The following is an 18,990-nucleotide window of genomic DNA, read 5'->3' on the forward strand; positions in this document are numbered from 1 at the left end:
ATCCCTGTGGGGAAATGATGCTCTGCATTTAACCCATCCTATATATATATATATATATATATATATATATATATATATATATATATATATATATCAACTTGAGAAGAATTTACTGGACTCACTGGATTATACATACATACACACACACACACACACACACACACACACACACACACACACACACACACACACACACACATATATATATATATAATCCAGTGAGTCCAGTAAATTCTTTATGAAACAGTCCAAGCCTGTTTCATACCATAAGCAATCATCAGCTTTCAATAAAGCTAAACAATAATAATAATAATAAAGAGTAGCTTTATTGACAGCTGATGATTGCTTATGGTATGAAACAGGCTTGTACTGTCTCATAAAGAATTTACTTGACTCAATTATATATATATATATATATATAAAATTCTATAATATTAGAAAACTAGTGATATGGAGAGATTATGAGAATGAGACAGAAACAGAGAACTGGCAGTGGCATCATCCTCAAACAGTCAGTTTAATCAAAACAGAGTCAGATTCTCATGAACTCATAATCTTTCCGATTCTTATCATCCTTGGTCCAAACAACTATTACAAATCCCAGCTCACTAAGAGGAACCAGTTTTTGGAGATTTGCAGCTTTCCAGCGGCTGTTCCTCATTGACCAGACAATGACAATGAAAGCCACTTACTCGGCAAATACAACAGATTCTGATTCAGACTGTGAAGTATTGTAATGTAGTTCAGTCAGGGCTCTAGGAGAAGAAACCTGAGAGACTCTTAGACCACACACACACACACACAACTGTCCTCCACATTTCTGAGTCATATAAACACAGGAAAAGACTTCCTGTCATGGCCATGTATACAAACCAGCGACTGAGCTTTCCTGTTGTGTTGACGTATTTAAACACCCGTAGTGTGCAGTGCACACAGAGGACCAACTGCATATGGAGCAAGGAATGCAAGTATGAGGGCCTCGCAGACTGTGAGATCTCTACCCACCCCCCACCCCACCCCTCACACACACACTATAAACATCACACACAGAAAGACCATGAACATCACACACACACACACACAAACAATGAATATCACACACAGAGATCATAAACATCACATACACATACCATCAACATCACACGCACATACACACACACCATGAACAGCTCACACATACAAACCATCAAACAACAAACATCCCACAGAATGACCATGAAAATCACACACACACATCATGAACAAGACACAGAGATCATAATCAATCTCTCTCTCTCTCTCTCACACACACACACACACACACACACACAATGATCTCAGGCATCCATATACAACAAAGTCATTCTCTTTAGAAAATTGTATTCATGAAATAAATACCAAACTTGCACCTCAGCTTTTTTGTAACATGAGGCACAAACACAGAGTCCTCATCCAAAATACCATGAAATCAGTTATAGAAATGTACGATCACAATTTCTTATGTGTGGTTTGAAATTGTCATGATTGTGCGCTTGCTGGTGGTAGAAATGTGTGGCTGGAGATCTTTATCTGCATGTAAGCCCAACTTCAGCTAACAAAGACGAGAATCTGCGGTGTCAGAGGCGCGGCGGTTTCTCCACACGGAGACGGCTACACGCTGATCTGCCGCAGCAAGCAGCCATGTCATTAGCATAAACATGAAAACTAGCATTGCCGCGACTCCGCCTGAGCTATTGACACACACGCTGAGTGAAAACACATGCGGCAGGGTACGAGGTAACAAGAAAATCCCTTGGACGCAGTACCGCAGGCGTGCAATCTGAAACCGACTCAGAAATGCACACACGTGGGACATACATGCATGCTGGCGATATATTCTTTACCATCTACCCAGTCCCCAAGGACCCCCTAGCCTGCAGATTTTCATTGTAACCCTGCATAGGTAGCCCTGCTTGTACGTACTCAACCAATCATCTCATAGCACTTAATTATGCAAGGTGTGCAAAATCTGACATAATTCATGGCTGATTGGTTGAATAACTACAAACAGGTACCTATTCAGGGTTGCAAAGAAAATCTGCAGGATAGGAGGTCCTTGAGGACTGGGTTGGGAAACACTGCTCCAGCAGATTCTGACAAACCAGTCTTCATTAAATCACAGCTGATAACGCTGACACGATGAACTTCACTGTCTCAGTTATACTTAATATATTCCTAGTTTCACAATGGTAATGCCATTTGTCCTCAGTGACCGCCAGTGAGGTCTTGTACCTATCATTACGGTATCAGATTTAAGGTGGAATGGAAGAACTAGTTACCACATTGTCATAGTCGAAATCCAGCACAGAGCCACACTGTGAGCAGAGGGTGGGTTCTCCCAGTATGGTATACCCTGGGGACGTACACACACACACACACACACACACACACACACACACACAGTTATCACATGCCAATTATAGGTTTGATGATGAAGTAAGTAGGGCTAATGTTAGCATACCATTTTCCTCGTTTTCCTCGGTGAGCAGTTTTCCCAGACTGACCAGGATAACATTTGGATTCCCCAGTAGAGGTCCTTTATCTGCCAGTCCTGTAATGACAACGTAATGTGCCACAGCTGTAAAAATAATGGTGGCAAATCAGCAGATTTGATGTACAATTGCTGTACCATCAGAATCATCAAACATCGTGTGTGTAGTAGAGCAGGGCTATGTACAGATAATTAACTTATTTGACTATCTGGCTTTTCTCTTTTGTACTGTGTACTATTCATCCATCCATCCATTATCCAAGCCGCTTAACCCAATTGGGGTCGCGGGGTGCTGGCAGGGAGACACCCTGGACAGGCTGCCAATACATCACATGACCAACACATTCACACCTGGGACAATTTAGTATGGCCGATTCATCTGATCTACATGTCTTTGGACTGTGGGAGGAAACCGGAGCACCCAGAGGAAACCTACGCAGACACGGGGAGAACATGCAAACTTCACACAGAGAACGACCTGGGATGACCCCCAAGGTTGGACAACCCCGGGGTTCGAACCGAGGACCTTCTTGCTGTGAGGTGACTGCGCTAACCACTGCACCACCGTGTCGCACCCAGAAACACATTTTTAACACATTATAACAAATGCAAAACAAAAGTACACTTGCTTAGCTCTGGTTTAAAAGAGGTATACTGAAACTGAACCGAAGTAAACTTATCTAAACGGTTGCTACACATCTCCTTCTCTCTTTACCCTCTATCTCATGTCTATCAATGCTTTCTGGATAATAAAAGCTAAAATGTCCAAAAATAATCCTAAAATAATGACATTTTTGCCTTTTGTGTTTATGTTGAGCATGCCTCCAGGAAAAATTCCTGATTCGGGTGAAATTACTCGACTAGTGGTAAAAATCTTGAAGTCATGTTGGAGATAAGTTCATCTAAACGTTTTACCCGTAGGAGCTGTGGTGATGGGATTGGGTGAGGGGGACTTCTGTGAGGATGATGAAGGTGTGGCAGAGGCAGGCAACAGCACTAGGTACTCTGGGATGGACTTCATGAACTCTGGTCTTGGAGGGAGTGGCGGTGCTGGGGGTTTGGGATGAGAACAGAACCATGAAAAAAATGACCTGTCTGTCATCACCAATACAGATCCTCAAGTAATCTGCAGAGTTTACTGCCCGTTTGTAATCTGGTACGACAGTTTCTGTGAAATCCTACCTTGAATGACATTGTATGGACAATACCAAGTGATAAGAGTATGAGGGACAGACTAAGAGAGAATAGTAGCTGGGGTTCAAAATATATATTTTCTTACCAATGAGGATCATAATAACAATAATAACAAAGTTTTTTTTACCGTGTTACAACAGCATACATTTTTTGATGCACTCAAACATTTTTGGAGGAGTTGCAACTCCTCCCACCACACACACGCACACACACGGTACATCCAAACATGAGACTAAAACCGTGTCTGAACTCGCTCTCTATTTGCAAATAGTGCACTATATTCAACTTCTTTTTTTGTTTGTGTGTCCGAATTCCTACAGTAGAATCTATTCATTACATTGTGCCTTCAAAAATTCCCACTATGCAAGTGGAAATGTAACCCATATACATAACTTTATGCTAAATTCCCACAATGCAAAACTTCGCCTCTTCTCTGCACTGCTTGTGCACTCTTTTCACTGTCAAATATCGTGTGACGGGATGAGAAGAAGCCACAAAATGATGAGTCACTGGTGTCCGAAATCTCCATTTATTACTCCCTATAGGGTGCTATAATTACTCCCTATAGAGTGCTATATTAAATGCTTAATAAGTAGGGAATAGTGAATGAGTGAACAAGGGAATGATTGCTGACAACTTAAGTGGCAGTTTCTGAGTGAGTGAATGCAAAGCCGGGTTCATGAGGTGCTGAAACATAAAAAAAAAAAGTAAAAATATCTTAAGTTTGTTCACCAGTCTTCTGCGCCGCCACACTGTGGCCAGCAGCTAACAGTGGTTTGGCCTCTCCACCGGTGCATTCTGGGTTATTGTAGGAGTAGTTTGGGTCCCAGGGGTAGACAGTGGTGCGAGGCTCATCTTTGGGAAGGTCATAGGAGAACACCTGGTTGTTTGCGTTGGAGGATGGAAGTGGTTGGCTGTAAGGCGGTGACACGCTGTTTGCTGCAGGTCTCATATGTGGTGGTAGAAGAGCTGGGTAAAGTAGTCACAGTCTGAAACTCCTTATTTTATCACCTGTTATCCATTTTTAAGATTCGGATATTAAAAAGGAAAAGTAAACCTATGCTAAAAATGCAGTTAAAGGATAGATATTGATCGAAAAGAATTCATGCCAATGATTGAAAATAAAGAGCTCGTCCAACAGTATTATTCATGCCTGAAATATTGCTTTTAAGCACAGCTCAGGATTTATACACAGGTTCCCACGTGGTGGACTAGGCTTAAACGGTTTTGCATTTTAAGCCATTAAATAAAAAAAATGTTACACTTGTAATATTTGATAGTAACATTTGATTTGCTAATGTCCCTTACGGCTTTCCGTAGCGCCACAACAAAGTCACGTGATGTACGTAACAACGTCAGTGGGAATCCGGTCGGTGAATAAACACCCAGCACGAGAGAAGTCGTCCTTGCTTTATTAATGTTATAAGTTAACATAGCCAGAGGGCACAGAACATTACATGGTGTCAGAGTAGCGGAGTTTAAATACCCAATATGGATTCGTACGGCGTTCCAGCTCCACGGATGGACTGGGAATCGGCGAACTTACCTGAAGCATGGAGACGATTTCGACAAACAACGGAGCTAATGTTCACGGGCCCCCTGCGCGGGAAGAATGAAGAGGAGAAATGCAGCTACCTCCTGCTCTGGATAGGGGAAAAAGGGCGCGATGTGCACAACACTTGGACACTCAGCGGAGAACAAGCCAAGAAGCTAGAAACGTACTACGATAAGTACACTGAGTACATCACCCCCAAAGCAAACCCGATTTATGCCAGATATAAATTTCATGAAAAGATGCAGGGAGAGAGTGAATCCTTCGAACGATTTGTAACTGAGCTAAAGCTCCTAGTCAAAGACTGTGGCTACCCAAATGCCGACGAGATGGTCAGGGACCGCATCGTGTTTGCCACCAACTCACCCAGAGTGAGAGAAAAGCTACTTAGCCAGGGAGCTGAGCTAACGCTAGAAAAAGCCATAGATGTAGCCCGCTCACACGAGCTAGCAAAGCAACAGCTAACGTTTATGGGCCAGGGCAGCACACATGAAACGGTGCACGCAATAGGCAGAAAGACTTACAAACCGAACGCACCCAAAGCAGCTAACGCTAACTTCAGACAAAGGGACGTTAGCACCGCCGCCAGGGCGTGTAGCTATTGTGGAGGGCTACACGGCGCTAAAGCCACTTGCCCAGCTAAGGGTAAACAATGCATTAAATGCAAGAAGCTCAATCATTTTGCTAAAGTATGCAAGTCTAGCTCCCAGGGACAGACAAAGTACTACCGCGGCACAGTACATGCCGTCGGAGAGAACCCAGAAGAGTACACCACTGACAGAGAGCAGGAAGAACTGTACTTCGACAACATTACAGTGGAGAGCACCGCTGTGGGAGAACAGACAGAGCTGTACATAGACTGCATCTCAATAGAGAACAACGGAAAAAGCAACGAGCAGGCTTACGTAGAGGTTGGAATTGGCACACCTCCACAGAAGGTAAAGTTTAAACTAGACACTGGGGCACAGGCCAATACTATTCCCACCAACCTGTTCCAGGCGCTGTTCAAAAATGTGACACTGAAACCAGCAATACACAGACTCACTGAATATGGAGGAGGCGCGCTGAGCGTGAAAGGCACATGCAAACTCAAATGTAAGTACAGAGACAATGCAATGATGCTGGACTTTTACGTCATTGACACAAACGCCCCACCAGTCATGGCAATGAAAACATGCCGTGACCTAAACTTGGTAAAAATAGTGATGGCTGTGAGCGAGGAAAACAATGTCACATCACAGAGCATAATGGATGAGTATGCAGATGTTTTCCAAGGAATAGGAGAGTTCCCAGGCGAGTGCACCTTCCGCGTCACACCAGATGCAACGCCGGTCGTCTGCCCGCCACGCAGAATCCCCATCGCCCTACGCAGCAAACTGAGGGACGAGCTTGACAGCATGGAGAAAGGCGGCATAATCTGTAAGGTAACAGAACCCACAGAATGGGTGAACGCACTCGTCATTGTTGAGAAGCCAAAGACAGGCAAACTTAGAGTGTGTTTAGACCCCAGAGCTCTTAACAAAGTGATACAACGACCTCACTACCCCCTCCCCACGCTGGAGGACGCCACCACAAAGCTTGCTGGAGCTGAGTACTTTAGCGTGTTAGACGCGCGGTCAGGCTATTGGGCCATCAAACTGAGCACTGAATCCTCAATGTTGACGACATTTAACACAGTGTTTGGCAGGTATCGTTTCCTCAGACTGCCATTCGGAATCGTGTCCGCTCAAGACGAGTTCCAGAGACGCGTGGATGAAACATATGAAGGATTGGACGGTGTGACGGCCATAGTGGACGACATACTAGTGTTCGGCAAGACTAAAGAGGAACATGACCAGCGTCTCAGAGCGATGCTGAAGCGCACAAGGGAGCGAGGGGTGCGGCTCAACCCCGACAAGTGTCACATATGCGTGTCCGAGGTAAGCTACTTCGGCCACACGCTCTCACACGAAGGCATCAAACCAGACCCACACAAGGTGAAGGCGGTCAAGGACATGCAACCCCCACAGAACAAAGCAGAGCTGGAGACAGTCCTCGGCATGATCAACTACCTCGCCAGATTTGCTCCACACCTCTCACAGATAAACTCACCCCTCAGACAGCTTCTGAAACAGGACAGTGAGTTTGTGTGGGATGCAGTCCACGACAAGGCGTTCCAAGAGATGAAGAATCTCATTACACAGCACCCAGGTCCAGTACTCTCATATTTCGACCCGCAGAAAGAGCTGCGACTCCAAGTGGATGCATCCAAAAGTGGCCTTGGGGCTGTCATGCTCCAAGATGGCAAACCAATTGCCTATGCGTCCAAGTCACTCAACAGCACTGAAGAAAACTACGCACAGATAGAGAAGGAGCTCTACGCTGTGGTCTTCGGCTGCAAGAGGTTCCACGAGTACATGTATGGACGAAAAGTGATTGTGGAGTCAGACCACAAGCCTCTGGAGGCAATACTAAAAAAGCCACTGGCAGCAGCACCACCCCGGCTGCAACGGATGATCCTGGCGCTCCAAAAATACGACATCCAAATCATCCACCGCCCCGGTAAGGACATACCGGTGGCCGACACACTGTCACGCAAGTCAATAGAACACCACGACAGTGACCTACAGGAAGGGATGGAGGCCCAAGTGCACACAGTCCTCAGCAACATCCCTGTGAGCGACACAAGACTCACAGAAATCAAGCAGGAAACAGCGCAAGATCCACAGCTCACCGCACTCAGACGAGCCACACTCACTGGCTGGCCAGACACAAAGAAAAAGTGCCCGCCCAGCATCCAGGAATACTGGAACCACAGAGCAGAAATCTCAGAAATGGACGGTATCCTGTTCAAAGGTGAGAGAATCATTGTCCCCCAAAAGCTTCGCAAGGACATGATACAGCGCATCCATGCCAGCCACCTTGGCGTGGAAAAAAGCAAATGCCGAGCAAGAGACTTACTGTTCTGGCCTGGCATGGTGAAACAGATCGAGGATGCGGTAGCAGACTGCAGCATATGCCAAGAACGGCGCAGCGCAAATGCAAAGGAACCAATGATGTCACACGCCATACCCGAGCGGCCGTGGCAAGTGATAGGCACAGACCTATTCACATGGAACTCACAGGACTTCATAGTCACTGTGGACTACTACTCCAGATTCTTCGAGCTAGAAAGACTTTACAGCTGCACCTCATCTGCCGTCATCATGAAGCTGAAAGCAGCAATGGCTCGACACGGAATCCCCGAGACTATCATCAGCGACAACGGTCCGTGCTACAGCTCTGGTGAGTTCCGCAACTTCTCACAGACATGGGGTTTCTCACACACCACCACAAGCCCCCACTACCCACAGAGCAACGGCCTCTCCGAGAAGACTGTCCAGACGGCCAAACGCATCCTGGACAAAGCCAAAGCTGAGAACAAAGACCCCTACATGAGCTTACTGGAGTATCGCAACACACCGGTGGACAACCTGAAATCACCGGCACAGCTACTGATGAGTCGGAGGCTGCGGTCCATTCTCCCATCAACAGCAAAACACCTGCAGCCACAGATCGCCAGTCAGGAGGATGTTCACAAAAGGAGAGAGGTATGTCAACAGCGCCAGCAGGCATACTACAACCGAACAGCCAAACCTCTGCCCCACCTGCCCGCAGGCACACCAATCCGCTTCCGGCAGGAGGATGGATCCTGGAGACCTGCAACTGTGGAAAGACCAGCGAACACAGACAGGAGCTACCACATCCAAACCAAAGAAGGTCAGATCTACCAACGCAACCGTCAACACCTGCGACAAAGCAGAGTGAACACTCACACTACGCACACACACACTTCACAGCAGACTGTTACCAGCGCTAACAACAACACACAAGCCCATCAGCAAGAGCATGCTGAACCTCCAGACACGAACAATCAGCGACAACCAGACACACAGCCTGGTTACACCACGAGGTCAGGTCGCACGATCAAACCAAGACAAATCCTTGACTTATGAATGTTAAAAAAAAGAGAATTTTACACCAACCTGTACTATACCTGCTATGTTTTGAAAAGAAATATTTACAGCGTTCACTTACCTTGTGTACCTACCTGCTGTTTGCAGTTACCAGTAATGAAATGAAAAAAAAAAAAAAAAAAAAAGATGAAATGTTATTACGGTGTCACATTTAGACAGTGAGGGAAATGTTTTACACTACTTTGTTGCAGTCCAGTTATATAAGAGTTCCACTTTCATATTCCTTCTTATTAAGATTGTATTCGCTTATAAACGTGCTCAACGTGGTCTGTATCTCTGCAGAGAAAGCAGCACTTTTCAGAAAAAGGGAGATGTAATATTTGATAGTAACATTTGATTTGCTAATGTCCCTTACGGCTTTCCGTAGCGCCACAACAAAGTCACGTGATGTACGTAACAACGTCAGTGGGAATCCGGTCGGTGAATAAACACCCAGCACGAGAGAAGTCGTCCTTGCTTTATTAATGTTATAAGTTAACATAGCCAGAGGGCACAGAACATTACAACACTATTTTTCTTTGCTAATAGATACTGTATGTCTTCTGTGTCACTTTATGCCATCTTATCTGTGGATGCTGATTTCAGTTTACGTGTTTTGTGTCTTCTGTATTCAATATTGTCACCTGTGGAGTTACTCAGCATTGAGCCTATGTGACGGCATGCAGAAAAAAACCATGGTCCCCCTAGTGGCAGTCGAAGAGCATTACAAAATCGCTTTCTCATAAATGGTCAAACATGCCGAAAACGTTTTTTACATGCTCTTAACATTTTACATTTACTGTTGTGTAAGATTCAGAGATTTGGGCAAACTACACTGTATAAATCACACACTTTCAGTACCGTGCAGTGAGGTCCATGGCTGGGAAGGCAGAAGACGGAAAGCCAAGAGGGTGGGAGGGAGTCAAAATACATCCGTTCACAAAACGCGAGGCAGGTTAGCGATGTGCCTCATCGTTGATACTGCTGTAAGAACAGACTACGCATGCGCAAAACTCAGAAACCGGTCGCTCTCATTCCACACGCCAGAGAGGCACAAGCAGACTCTGCCTCAGTAGCCTGCATTCACGAATGCTAGCTTTGGGAGCAAGCCATCCTGAACAGGGCATGCCTTTTATTGATAAAACAACACGTTTTACATATTCTTTTAAATTACTTTTTACAATCTTAACAAATTAAAGTAAAATAAATAAATACATAAAAACATTTTGTTGTAACTATCATGATATCCCCCCCCCCGTCCGTCTCATTAGCCTGGGTGAGGCAGTGACTACCCTGCCTCCCCTGACTGCACACTTTACACTCAGTTGGAAATCACGAAAGCTAAGGTGCCACAATGGCCTACCTGTTTTACGGGTTGAGGTCGTCTGCTGAGGGACCGTGCCACCGCCAGCCGCTGCCGCGCCCTCTTTGCGGAGAAAGCTGGCGTTCTCGTAACAGGGAGATGGCTTGGCCGCTTTTCCAACATCGTCTTCCTTTTCCAAGGTTTCAATGAACTTCTGAGTGGAGGGGAACGACCGTGGTCTCTCGAGCTCGGTAGCCTTGGCTGGGGGTAGAGGAGGAGGGGTGCGAGGACGTACCTTGTTGATTGGGGGAAGGAGAGCTGAAATACATAGACGGTAAGATTTATTCTAAACATCACAGCGCTTGTCATACAAGTGAAAGGTGTGGCTTTGGTCGACCCGGTCTCACGGACAAAGCGTTTATATGCGACTTATTTACCGCTCCCGAGAACACGTGGACGTCTGGCCTCGCGAGATTACGTGTCAACATATCAAATCTCGTTCTGACTCACGGATACGACGCGTTTCGTGAAGGAGGACGGTGTTGAGGAGTTCCGTCTTGCTCGTTAACTTTGATATCATTAGATTAAAGATGGTTAAATTTAGGTATAAGGTCAGAAATGATTGTTTACCCAGGTGCTAGCAAGTTGGTATTAATTCAGCACCGAAATATAGTCAAAAGCGTTGATTTTTGGTCAACGGTTGGAAAAGTGGCGTAGTATTGGGGCCTAACTCAGATACAACACTTTCAACAATGAGAGGAGGATGTTGAGTCAACACTGATACCAGGAGATTTCAACATTGAACAAGTGAGTACTAAAGCATTGTTTTCGCCACTGAAAAGTTAACAGAGGCACAATAACCACATTTAGGATGAGCAGCACTGATCAAACAGTTTGGAATAAATGCCAGAATATTTATGAAGAGCAAAAAAGCAAATGCAGAGCAACGTAATAAGAGCATGTACATGTATATGAGTAAGATGAACGGACAGATAAAAATGGCCGGAAATGGGCAGGTAAAGGTTCACAACTGATCAGCATCCTTGCTAAAGTTAGGACTGGGGGGGGGGGCATGTTGGCCATGTTGTCTCAGAAATGGCAGTAACACAACCACAAGTTGAAGGTCAGAAGTTGCAGACTGTGGAGTCATGCCGAGTCATGATCTGAACGTAGCTGTGCTCTTGACAGCCTTGTAAGGCAAGGAAAGGCTAATTTATTTATATTGATCCATTCATGCACAGAGGCAATTTCAAAGCACTTTACCGATGTTAAAAGGGTTTAATAAAAGAGAAACTGAATTTGATGAAAACAAGAAAAAAAAAGATATTCTAAATTGGATGTGGGCATCCACTCAGGGTCAAGTAAACATGGACAAGTTTAGTGGGGATGAAGACCAGACAGTCCAATTTTATGGCCATTGGTTCAAATTACTTACTAGAAGTTTTCTAGCCTTGTTGGCTATTTGCCAAAAAATTGAAAGAAATTATTGAAAGACGAACCTGACCCTAGGCTAGCTCTCATGTAAAGGTGAAGATGGAGTGAAACACTATTTTAGTAATTTGAGCCATGAAATTTAGCCACGTCAGAAAGCCCAACAGAGAAACATTCACGTAAGGACTCGACTTTTTATTACCTCATCACTTGGCCATTTGGTAGGAACAGATGATTGTTATCAGTAGAACAGCACTTAGTTGCAATCCAGTATAACTGCAATACAGCAGTAGTTAGTAGCCTAGTAGTAGTATAGCATTTGTATAGCACTTTTTTCCAAAGCGCTTCACAATTAATGCCTCACACATTCATCCACACACACTGTTGGCGGTGTCAACCATGCAAGGTAACAACCAACTCATTGGGAGTAGTTAGAGCTTAGATGTCGAGGTCAGGGACACCTCGATATTACCACAAGGTAAAATAGATTAAGCCACACCCTCATTTGTATATTGAAGATACGATAAATTAGGTCATGCCACTTAGGAAATTGATGAAACTGATGAATGAAGAAAATGAGAGCGAGAGAAGGTTGGATGATGTGGGGATAGTGAATCAGGAAGTCCAGTGGATTAGCAAGGAGGAAATGAGGGCAGCTATGAAGAGGATGAAGAGTGGAAAGGCAGTTGGTCCAGATGACATACCTGTCGAGGCATGGAGATATTTAGGAGAGATGGCAGTGGAGTTTTTAACGAGATTGTTTAACACAATCTTAGGAAGTGAGAGGATGCCTGAGGAGTGGAGAAGAAGTGTACTGGTACTGATTTTCAAGAATAAGGGCGATGTGCAGAACTGTAGCAACCACAGAGGTATAAAGTTGATCAGCCACAACATGATGATATGGGAAAGAGTAATAGAAGCTAGGTTAAGAGGAGAGGTGACGATCAGCGAGCAGCAGTATGGTTTCGTGCCACGAAAGAGCACCACAGATGTGATGTTTGCTTTGAGAATGTTGATTGAGAAGTATAGAGAAGGCCAGAAGGAGTTACATTGTGTCTTTGTAGATTTAGAGAAAGTGTATGACAGGGTGTCGAGAGAGGAGGTGTGGTATTGTATGAGGAAGTCGGGAGTTGCAGAGAAGTACTATGTAGGAGTAGTGCAGGATATGTATTTGGGAAGTGTGACAGTGGTGAGGTGTGTGGTTGGAATGACAGATGGTTCAAGGTGGAGGTGGGATTATATCAAGGATCAGCTCTGAGCCCTTTCTTGTTTGCAATGGTGTTTGCGGATGACATTGTGATCTGTAGTTGAGAGTAGGGTGCAGGTTGAGGAGAGCCTGAAGAGGTGGAGGTATGCACTGGAGAGAAGAGGAAGGAAAGTCAGTAGGAGCAAGATGGAATACATATGCGTGAAGGAGAGGGAGGACAATGGAATGGTGAGGATACAAGGACTAGAGGTTACAAAGACATATGAGTTTAAATACTTGGGGTCAACTTTGCAAAGTAATGGGGAGTGCAGAAGAGAGGTGAAGAAGAGAGTGCAGGCAGGGTGGAATGGGTGGAGAAGAGTGTCAGGAGTGATTTGCGACAGAACGGTACCAGCAAGAGTTAAAGGGAAGGTTTACAAGATGGTTGTGAGACCAGCTATGTTATATGGTTTGGAGAATGTGGCACTGACAAAAAGACGGGGCAGAGCTGGAGGTGGCAGAGTTGAAGATGCTAAGATTTTCAGTGGGAGTGACAGGATTAGGAACGAGAGGAACACCTCAGGTTGGACGGTTTGGAGACAAAGCAAGAGAGGTAAGATTGAGATGGCTTTTTTAGAGAGTTGTTCCTTATCCGATGTGAGGGTCTAAGGACAAGATGTTGAAATTTGTAATTTGTGATGTTGGGCTATACAAATAAAATTGACTTGACTTGACATGTGTGGAGGAGAGATGCTGGGGGATATTGGGAGAAGGATGCTGAATATGGAGCTGCCAGGGGAGAGAAAAAGAGGTAGGCCAAAGAGGAGGTTTATGGATGTGGTGAGAGAGGACATGCAGGTGGCTGGTGTGACAGAGGAAGATGCAGAAGACAGGAAGAGATGGAAACGGATGATCCGCTGTGGCGACTCCTAACGGGAGCAGCCGAACGTAGTAGCAGATTCATTGCTTTATTTATTTCCTAATAAGTCAGGTTTGGTCCTCCATAAGGTATCGACAAAAATAAGAAACGTTAGCTAACTGTAGCTGGCATTAGCATTTGCACAGTGCTAACTTGAATTTAGTGTTAGGGGTTGTTCAACAAGTGATAGTCAGCTAACTCTGGAGATGGAAATGTTTGGCTTAGCTAGCTTGCTAGTATATCAGACTCAGTGATAGTCTTCTTGTCAAATTTGCTATGTTTGATGAAACGTGCTGTGATATTCAGTTTAAAAGAGTAAATGAGACAGTTAAGTGTCATTTGTATAGTCTATTTATTCAAATTGAGGGACAATTATGCAAGGAAAACAGACAGTTTGCCATATCAATGAAATTTTTATGTATTTGTTTCAAGGCCCACCATTTTATTTTTTTGAGTTCTGACTTCGAGGGTGTCAATGTGATTAAGAAAACACAACTTCCACAGGCTCCTACGATTGTCCAACCAGATATGATTACAGTGAGAGCTATGGAGTCTTAAAACATTTAAGAAAGTGCAGCCTGTTTTCCTGTCCTTGTGTGAAGAACTGGGTGAAATAACAGTACTGTATAAGATAATCTTTTCTGTCCACGTATATACTAGAGACCTAATGATACAGTTCCACAGCAGCAACCTCATGGTATCTTATTTCATTACAAGATTTACCGTTGATTAATACAGTCTTGCTTGACTGTCACGGTGTGGCGAATTTGGCACAATGAAATCGCAGATTCAAATGAAGATCAGCTGAAACTATCACTGGAGGCGAAACTCTCAAAAGATATGGGTGAATTCACAAGGCAACTTAAGGAGCCGAAATTGATGAATGCAAAAGAGATGAAAGGGACTAAGAAGGAAGCGCCTACACATGGAGCACCAAGCAAAGGCAAAGAAAAGAAAGATCTGTTTCATTTACCCTCACTAGCAAACACACAACAAATCACATACTCTTCTTTTTTTAGCCAATACAGAACCACCAACCAACCCAAATAGAGGATGAGCAAAACAAGGAGGGGGCAGAGGAGGAGGAGGAGACCGGGACAGACTCTACCGACCAATCACCAGGAGCCACACGACCAACAGGTAGTTATCATCAACATCTCTCCCCTGTCAGATGAACATGTTTCTGTATTGTCAAAAGGACTTACCTTTCCACCTATTGCCCTCTGAGCAATAATCCTGCTCTTGTGACGTTCTGCAGAAAGACTGACCATGACATAGAAAAATTATACAACGGTAAAAATGAAACGACAAATCATAACTTATCTAGAAAGAAAGGATTGCTTTGGATGGTTTGGTAAAAAACGAGGATATTGTGATCAAATGTGCTAATAAAGGAGGTTCGGTAGTAGTGTGACAAGAAAAAAAAGGATATTACTGAGGCACACCACCAACTTGACAATGGCACATACTACAAATGACTGTAGACTAACCCTATAGAGGAGATGAAAAGCGAATTGAATCACATGCTAAGAGAAGCTAAAGAGAACCCCTGGATCAATGAAGCAGAGCATAACTTTATTTTCCCAAAATTCCACACTACCATGCGTCTACATGCTGCCAAACGTGCATAAAGGCCTACATAAACCCCCAGGCAGACCAATAGTATATCTGGAAATGGATCTTTGACAGATCCAATTTACAAATATACAGACTTCTTCATTCTACCTTTTGTATCTAACCTACCCTCCGTCATTCAAGATACTACCCATGTTCTTAATAAACTTGCTAATATAGATGAGGTCACATTCTGTTTCCTGGTCACGATGGATGTGGATGGATGTAGACAATTTATAGCAACAACGGAAAGGCACAGCTATGGGTCCTTGTTATGTGCCGAGCCTTGCCAATCTATTCATTGGCCTATGGGAGGAACAATATGTATGAAACAGGCTTGTTCTGTCTCATAAAGAACTTACTTGACTCACTGGATTATTTTGCTCCTTATTTGTTGAACCTTTTCCCTACCGTTGGGTGTTTCTTTTAACAAAGAATAACAAAGTATATATATAAAGCGTTTTTTTCAGAAACCATCAATGGTATTGATGAAAGTGCTCAACAAATGAGGAGCGGAATATTAAGATAGATATAGGAAAAAAAACTTAAATTCACAGCAGTAAAAGCCTGTTTCGTGCATCGCACACTCATCAGCTGCCAAGTTGACTCTTGATGCTATGAATTAAAGTTTTTGTCCTTCATCTATCTTAATATATTTATCATTTTTTTATAGCTCAAAGTTGTTAAACGGCAGAACAAGCTTGTTTCGTGCTCAATGCACTCATCAGCTGCCTACATGGTTACAGTAAACGTCCTTATTTATACCTTTACTGTAACCATGTAGGCAGTATGTAGGCACACCTGTAAACGTCCTTATTTATACCTTTACGTAACCATGTACAGTAAACATCCTTATTTATACCTTTATTGTAACCATGTAGGCAGTTTACTGTAACCATGTCGGCTGCTGATGAGTGCATTGAGCACGAAACAAGCTTGTTCTGCCATTTAACAACTTTGAGCTATAAAAAAATATATCTTTGCTCCTGAATTGTTGAGCTCTTTTTTCTGCATCGAAGGTTTCATTGCAACATCCTGTGGACATATCTATAAACATCTATAGCTATGTCTGTCTGTCTATCTATCTATCTATCTATCTATCTATCTATCTATCTATCTATCTATCTATCTATCTATCTATCTATCTATCTATCTATCTATCTATCTATCTATCTATCTATATTCTCCCCACAACCAGTTCAGTGATAGATCAAGTTTTATGACTGGTGCATACGTAGATGACCAGATATTAATTTTCTCAGGTACTGAACAATAACTGTTAGCATTTCATGGATATTTGAATACTACTAATGACAGCCTAAAACTGAGTTTACAGCATGACTTTTAACAGATTGATTTTTTTGACCTTACCATAACAAAACACAATGATGGGCATCTCTATACTACTGTTTTTTGTAAGCAAACTGACAGAAAAACATTGCTTATGGCAGATAGCTTTCATCCCCCAAGATTTAAAAAGAACATCCCATGCACACAGTTTTAACATCTTAAAAGGATTTGTGATCAAGAACCAGATTTTGAAACTAAGGCAAAAAAAACAAAAACAAAAAAAAAACAAAAAAAAAGAAAAGAAGAAGAAAAAATCAGGGTCCCTGCGGATCCTTAAAAGTCTTAAAATGTCTAGCCTTTTTTTCTTTTTTCTTTTAATTCAAGGCCTAAAAATTTTTTCAAATGTCTGGAATTTTGAGCAGGGCGGCATTAAATTTATTCTGGGGCAGAACCAATGAGTTTATATCTACTTTTTGTTCAGTTTTTATGTTTAGTTTTACTTTATATTCCACAACAGCCCGACATTTGTTGCAAGCAATGTACAATGCATTTGCGTTCAGTAGCATCCGCCAGACCACTAGGGGGCGGTGGAACTGGGAGGAAGTAGCTAGCGAGCGACAGATGCGGCGGAAAGCAAAAAGAAAATGGGTAAGCGCAAATTCAATCTGAGATGGTTGGAGCGCGACAAATATCGTGGGTGGCTTCAGCAGTTTTTACGAGGCATGATGTGACGTTTGTCACAAAACATTCAAACCGGTGACAATAGATTGTAAAGCGCATAAACACAAAGCTATGCTACGCTAGCACTCGAGAAAGCACTGTGGCCATCGAGTCGTATGTTGAGCCCGTTGCTAGCTCGGCCGCTCCTGGTAATTTGTCTGCTGCAAATGTGCCCGGCCGGGCTGCAAGCTCCGTAACTACCACTGCTCAGCTGAGCAGTCAACAGACTGCAGTCAGTGGGTTTTCTCCGACAGCCATGTGGAAGGCAGAAATACTGTGGGTACTGAGTCCAAAAGAAAGCAAACAACTTCGCAAAACTAGCAGCGAATACTGCAAGGACGAAAATAGCAACGTTGATAACAAAACCCAACCCACCGGGGAGCCGAGAAAAGGAAGAGAGAGCAGGTGCTTGTGTCAGATGGTGAAATTGATAAGACGGCTGACGAGCTGCGACACGTCACGAGAGACAAAGCATCCACTGACAAACAAGGAAACTTAAGATTGTTTTGCCAGAGAGGGTTTGAATAGGAAATACACTCGGGTTTGTTTAAGATTGTTAACTTTTGACCTTTCCCTATGGTCAAGTCAACTCAAACTATAAATAGCACATTTCATACACAGGGCAACAAAATGTGCTTTACATAAAATGACAATGCAATCGCAAAACAATCATAAAAGTGCAAATGCATGAAATAAATATGCACATAAACAGGTGTTAATGCAGTTATACAGAAATCGGTGCAGAATACACAAATATCAAAATATACAAAACACACACACACACACATCTTGATATGCTCAATTGTAAGGAAATCAGAAAGTTGAATCAGTTCATCTGGACACAGTGTTTATCGAGAGAAACATTTCATCACATCTAAGTGACTCCCTCGGTTGAGATCGAAGGCTTTTTCAAGTGTGGCAGATGTAATCACTGTGACACCATGCAATAAACAAACAACTTCAAGGAGGTACACTCACATAAAACCCATACTATAAAAGGATTCATTAATTGCAGCAAAACTCATGTAGTATGCCACCTATGATGTCAATGTGGCTATTTTTATGTGGGGAGAAAAAAAAGAAAACTGAAAGAGAATCGCTGAGCACAAATATGCCATTTGCACAGGAAATGAAGACTACCCCACAGCCAAGCATTATAAACAGCACCGTGGCTGTGACCTGAACCCGCTCAGAGCAGAAGGTATAGAGGCCATGGAGGTGTCTAGGGGAGGAGATAAATTAAAGTAACTGTTACCCAGAGAAACATTTTGGCTCTTCAGGACAAGGGGCATTACCAG

At 43.5% G+C, this 18,990-nt stretch overlaps 1 protein-coding gene across 1 annotated transcript in view; it reads right to left on the minus strand.

The window, feature by feature from the left end:
* LOC130127917 (circularly permutated Ras protein 1-like) overlaps window positions 1-18,990 on the minus strand; it is a 32,478-nt gene that overhangs the window by 10,849 nt on the left and 2,639 nt on the right. The window contains exons 3-7 of the mRNA XM_056297628.1: window positions 10,593-10,850; window positions 4,436-4,558; window positions 3,425-3,559; window positions 2,480-2,569; window positions 2,298-2,371 (exon numbers count right to left, since the gene is read on the minus strand). Coding sequence (XP_056153603.1) covers window positions 2,298-2,371; window positions 2,480-2,569; window positions 3,425-3,559; window positions 4,436-4,558; window positions 10,593-10,850 — 680 coding nt within the window. The remainder of the gene's footprint in view (window positions 1-2,297; window positions 2,372-2,479; window positions 2,570-3,424; window positions 3,560-4,435; window positions 4,559-10,592; window positions 10,851-18,990) is intronic.

Source organism: Lampris incognitus, chromosome 17, assembly GCF_029633865.1.
Source record: "Lampris incognitus isolate fLamInc1 chromosome 17, fLamInc1.hap2, whole genome shotgun sequence".
In the NCBI taxonomy this organism is placed as follows: Eukaryota; Metazoa; Chordata; class Actinopteri; order Lampriformes; family Lampridae; genus Lampris; species Lampris incognitus.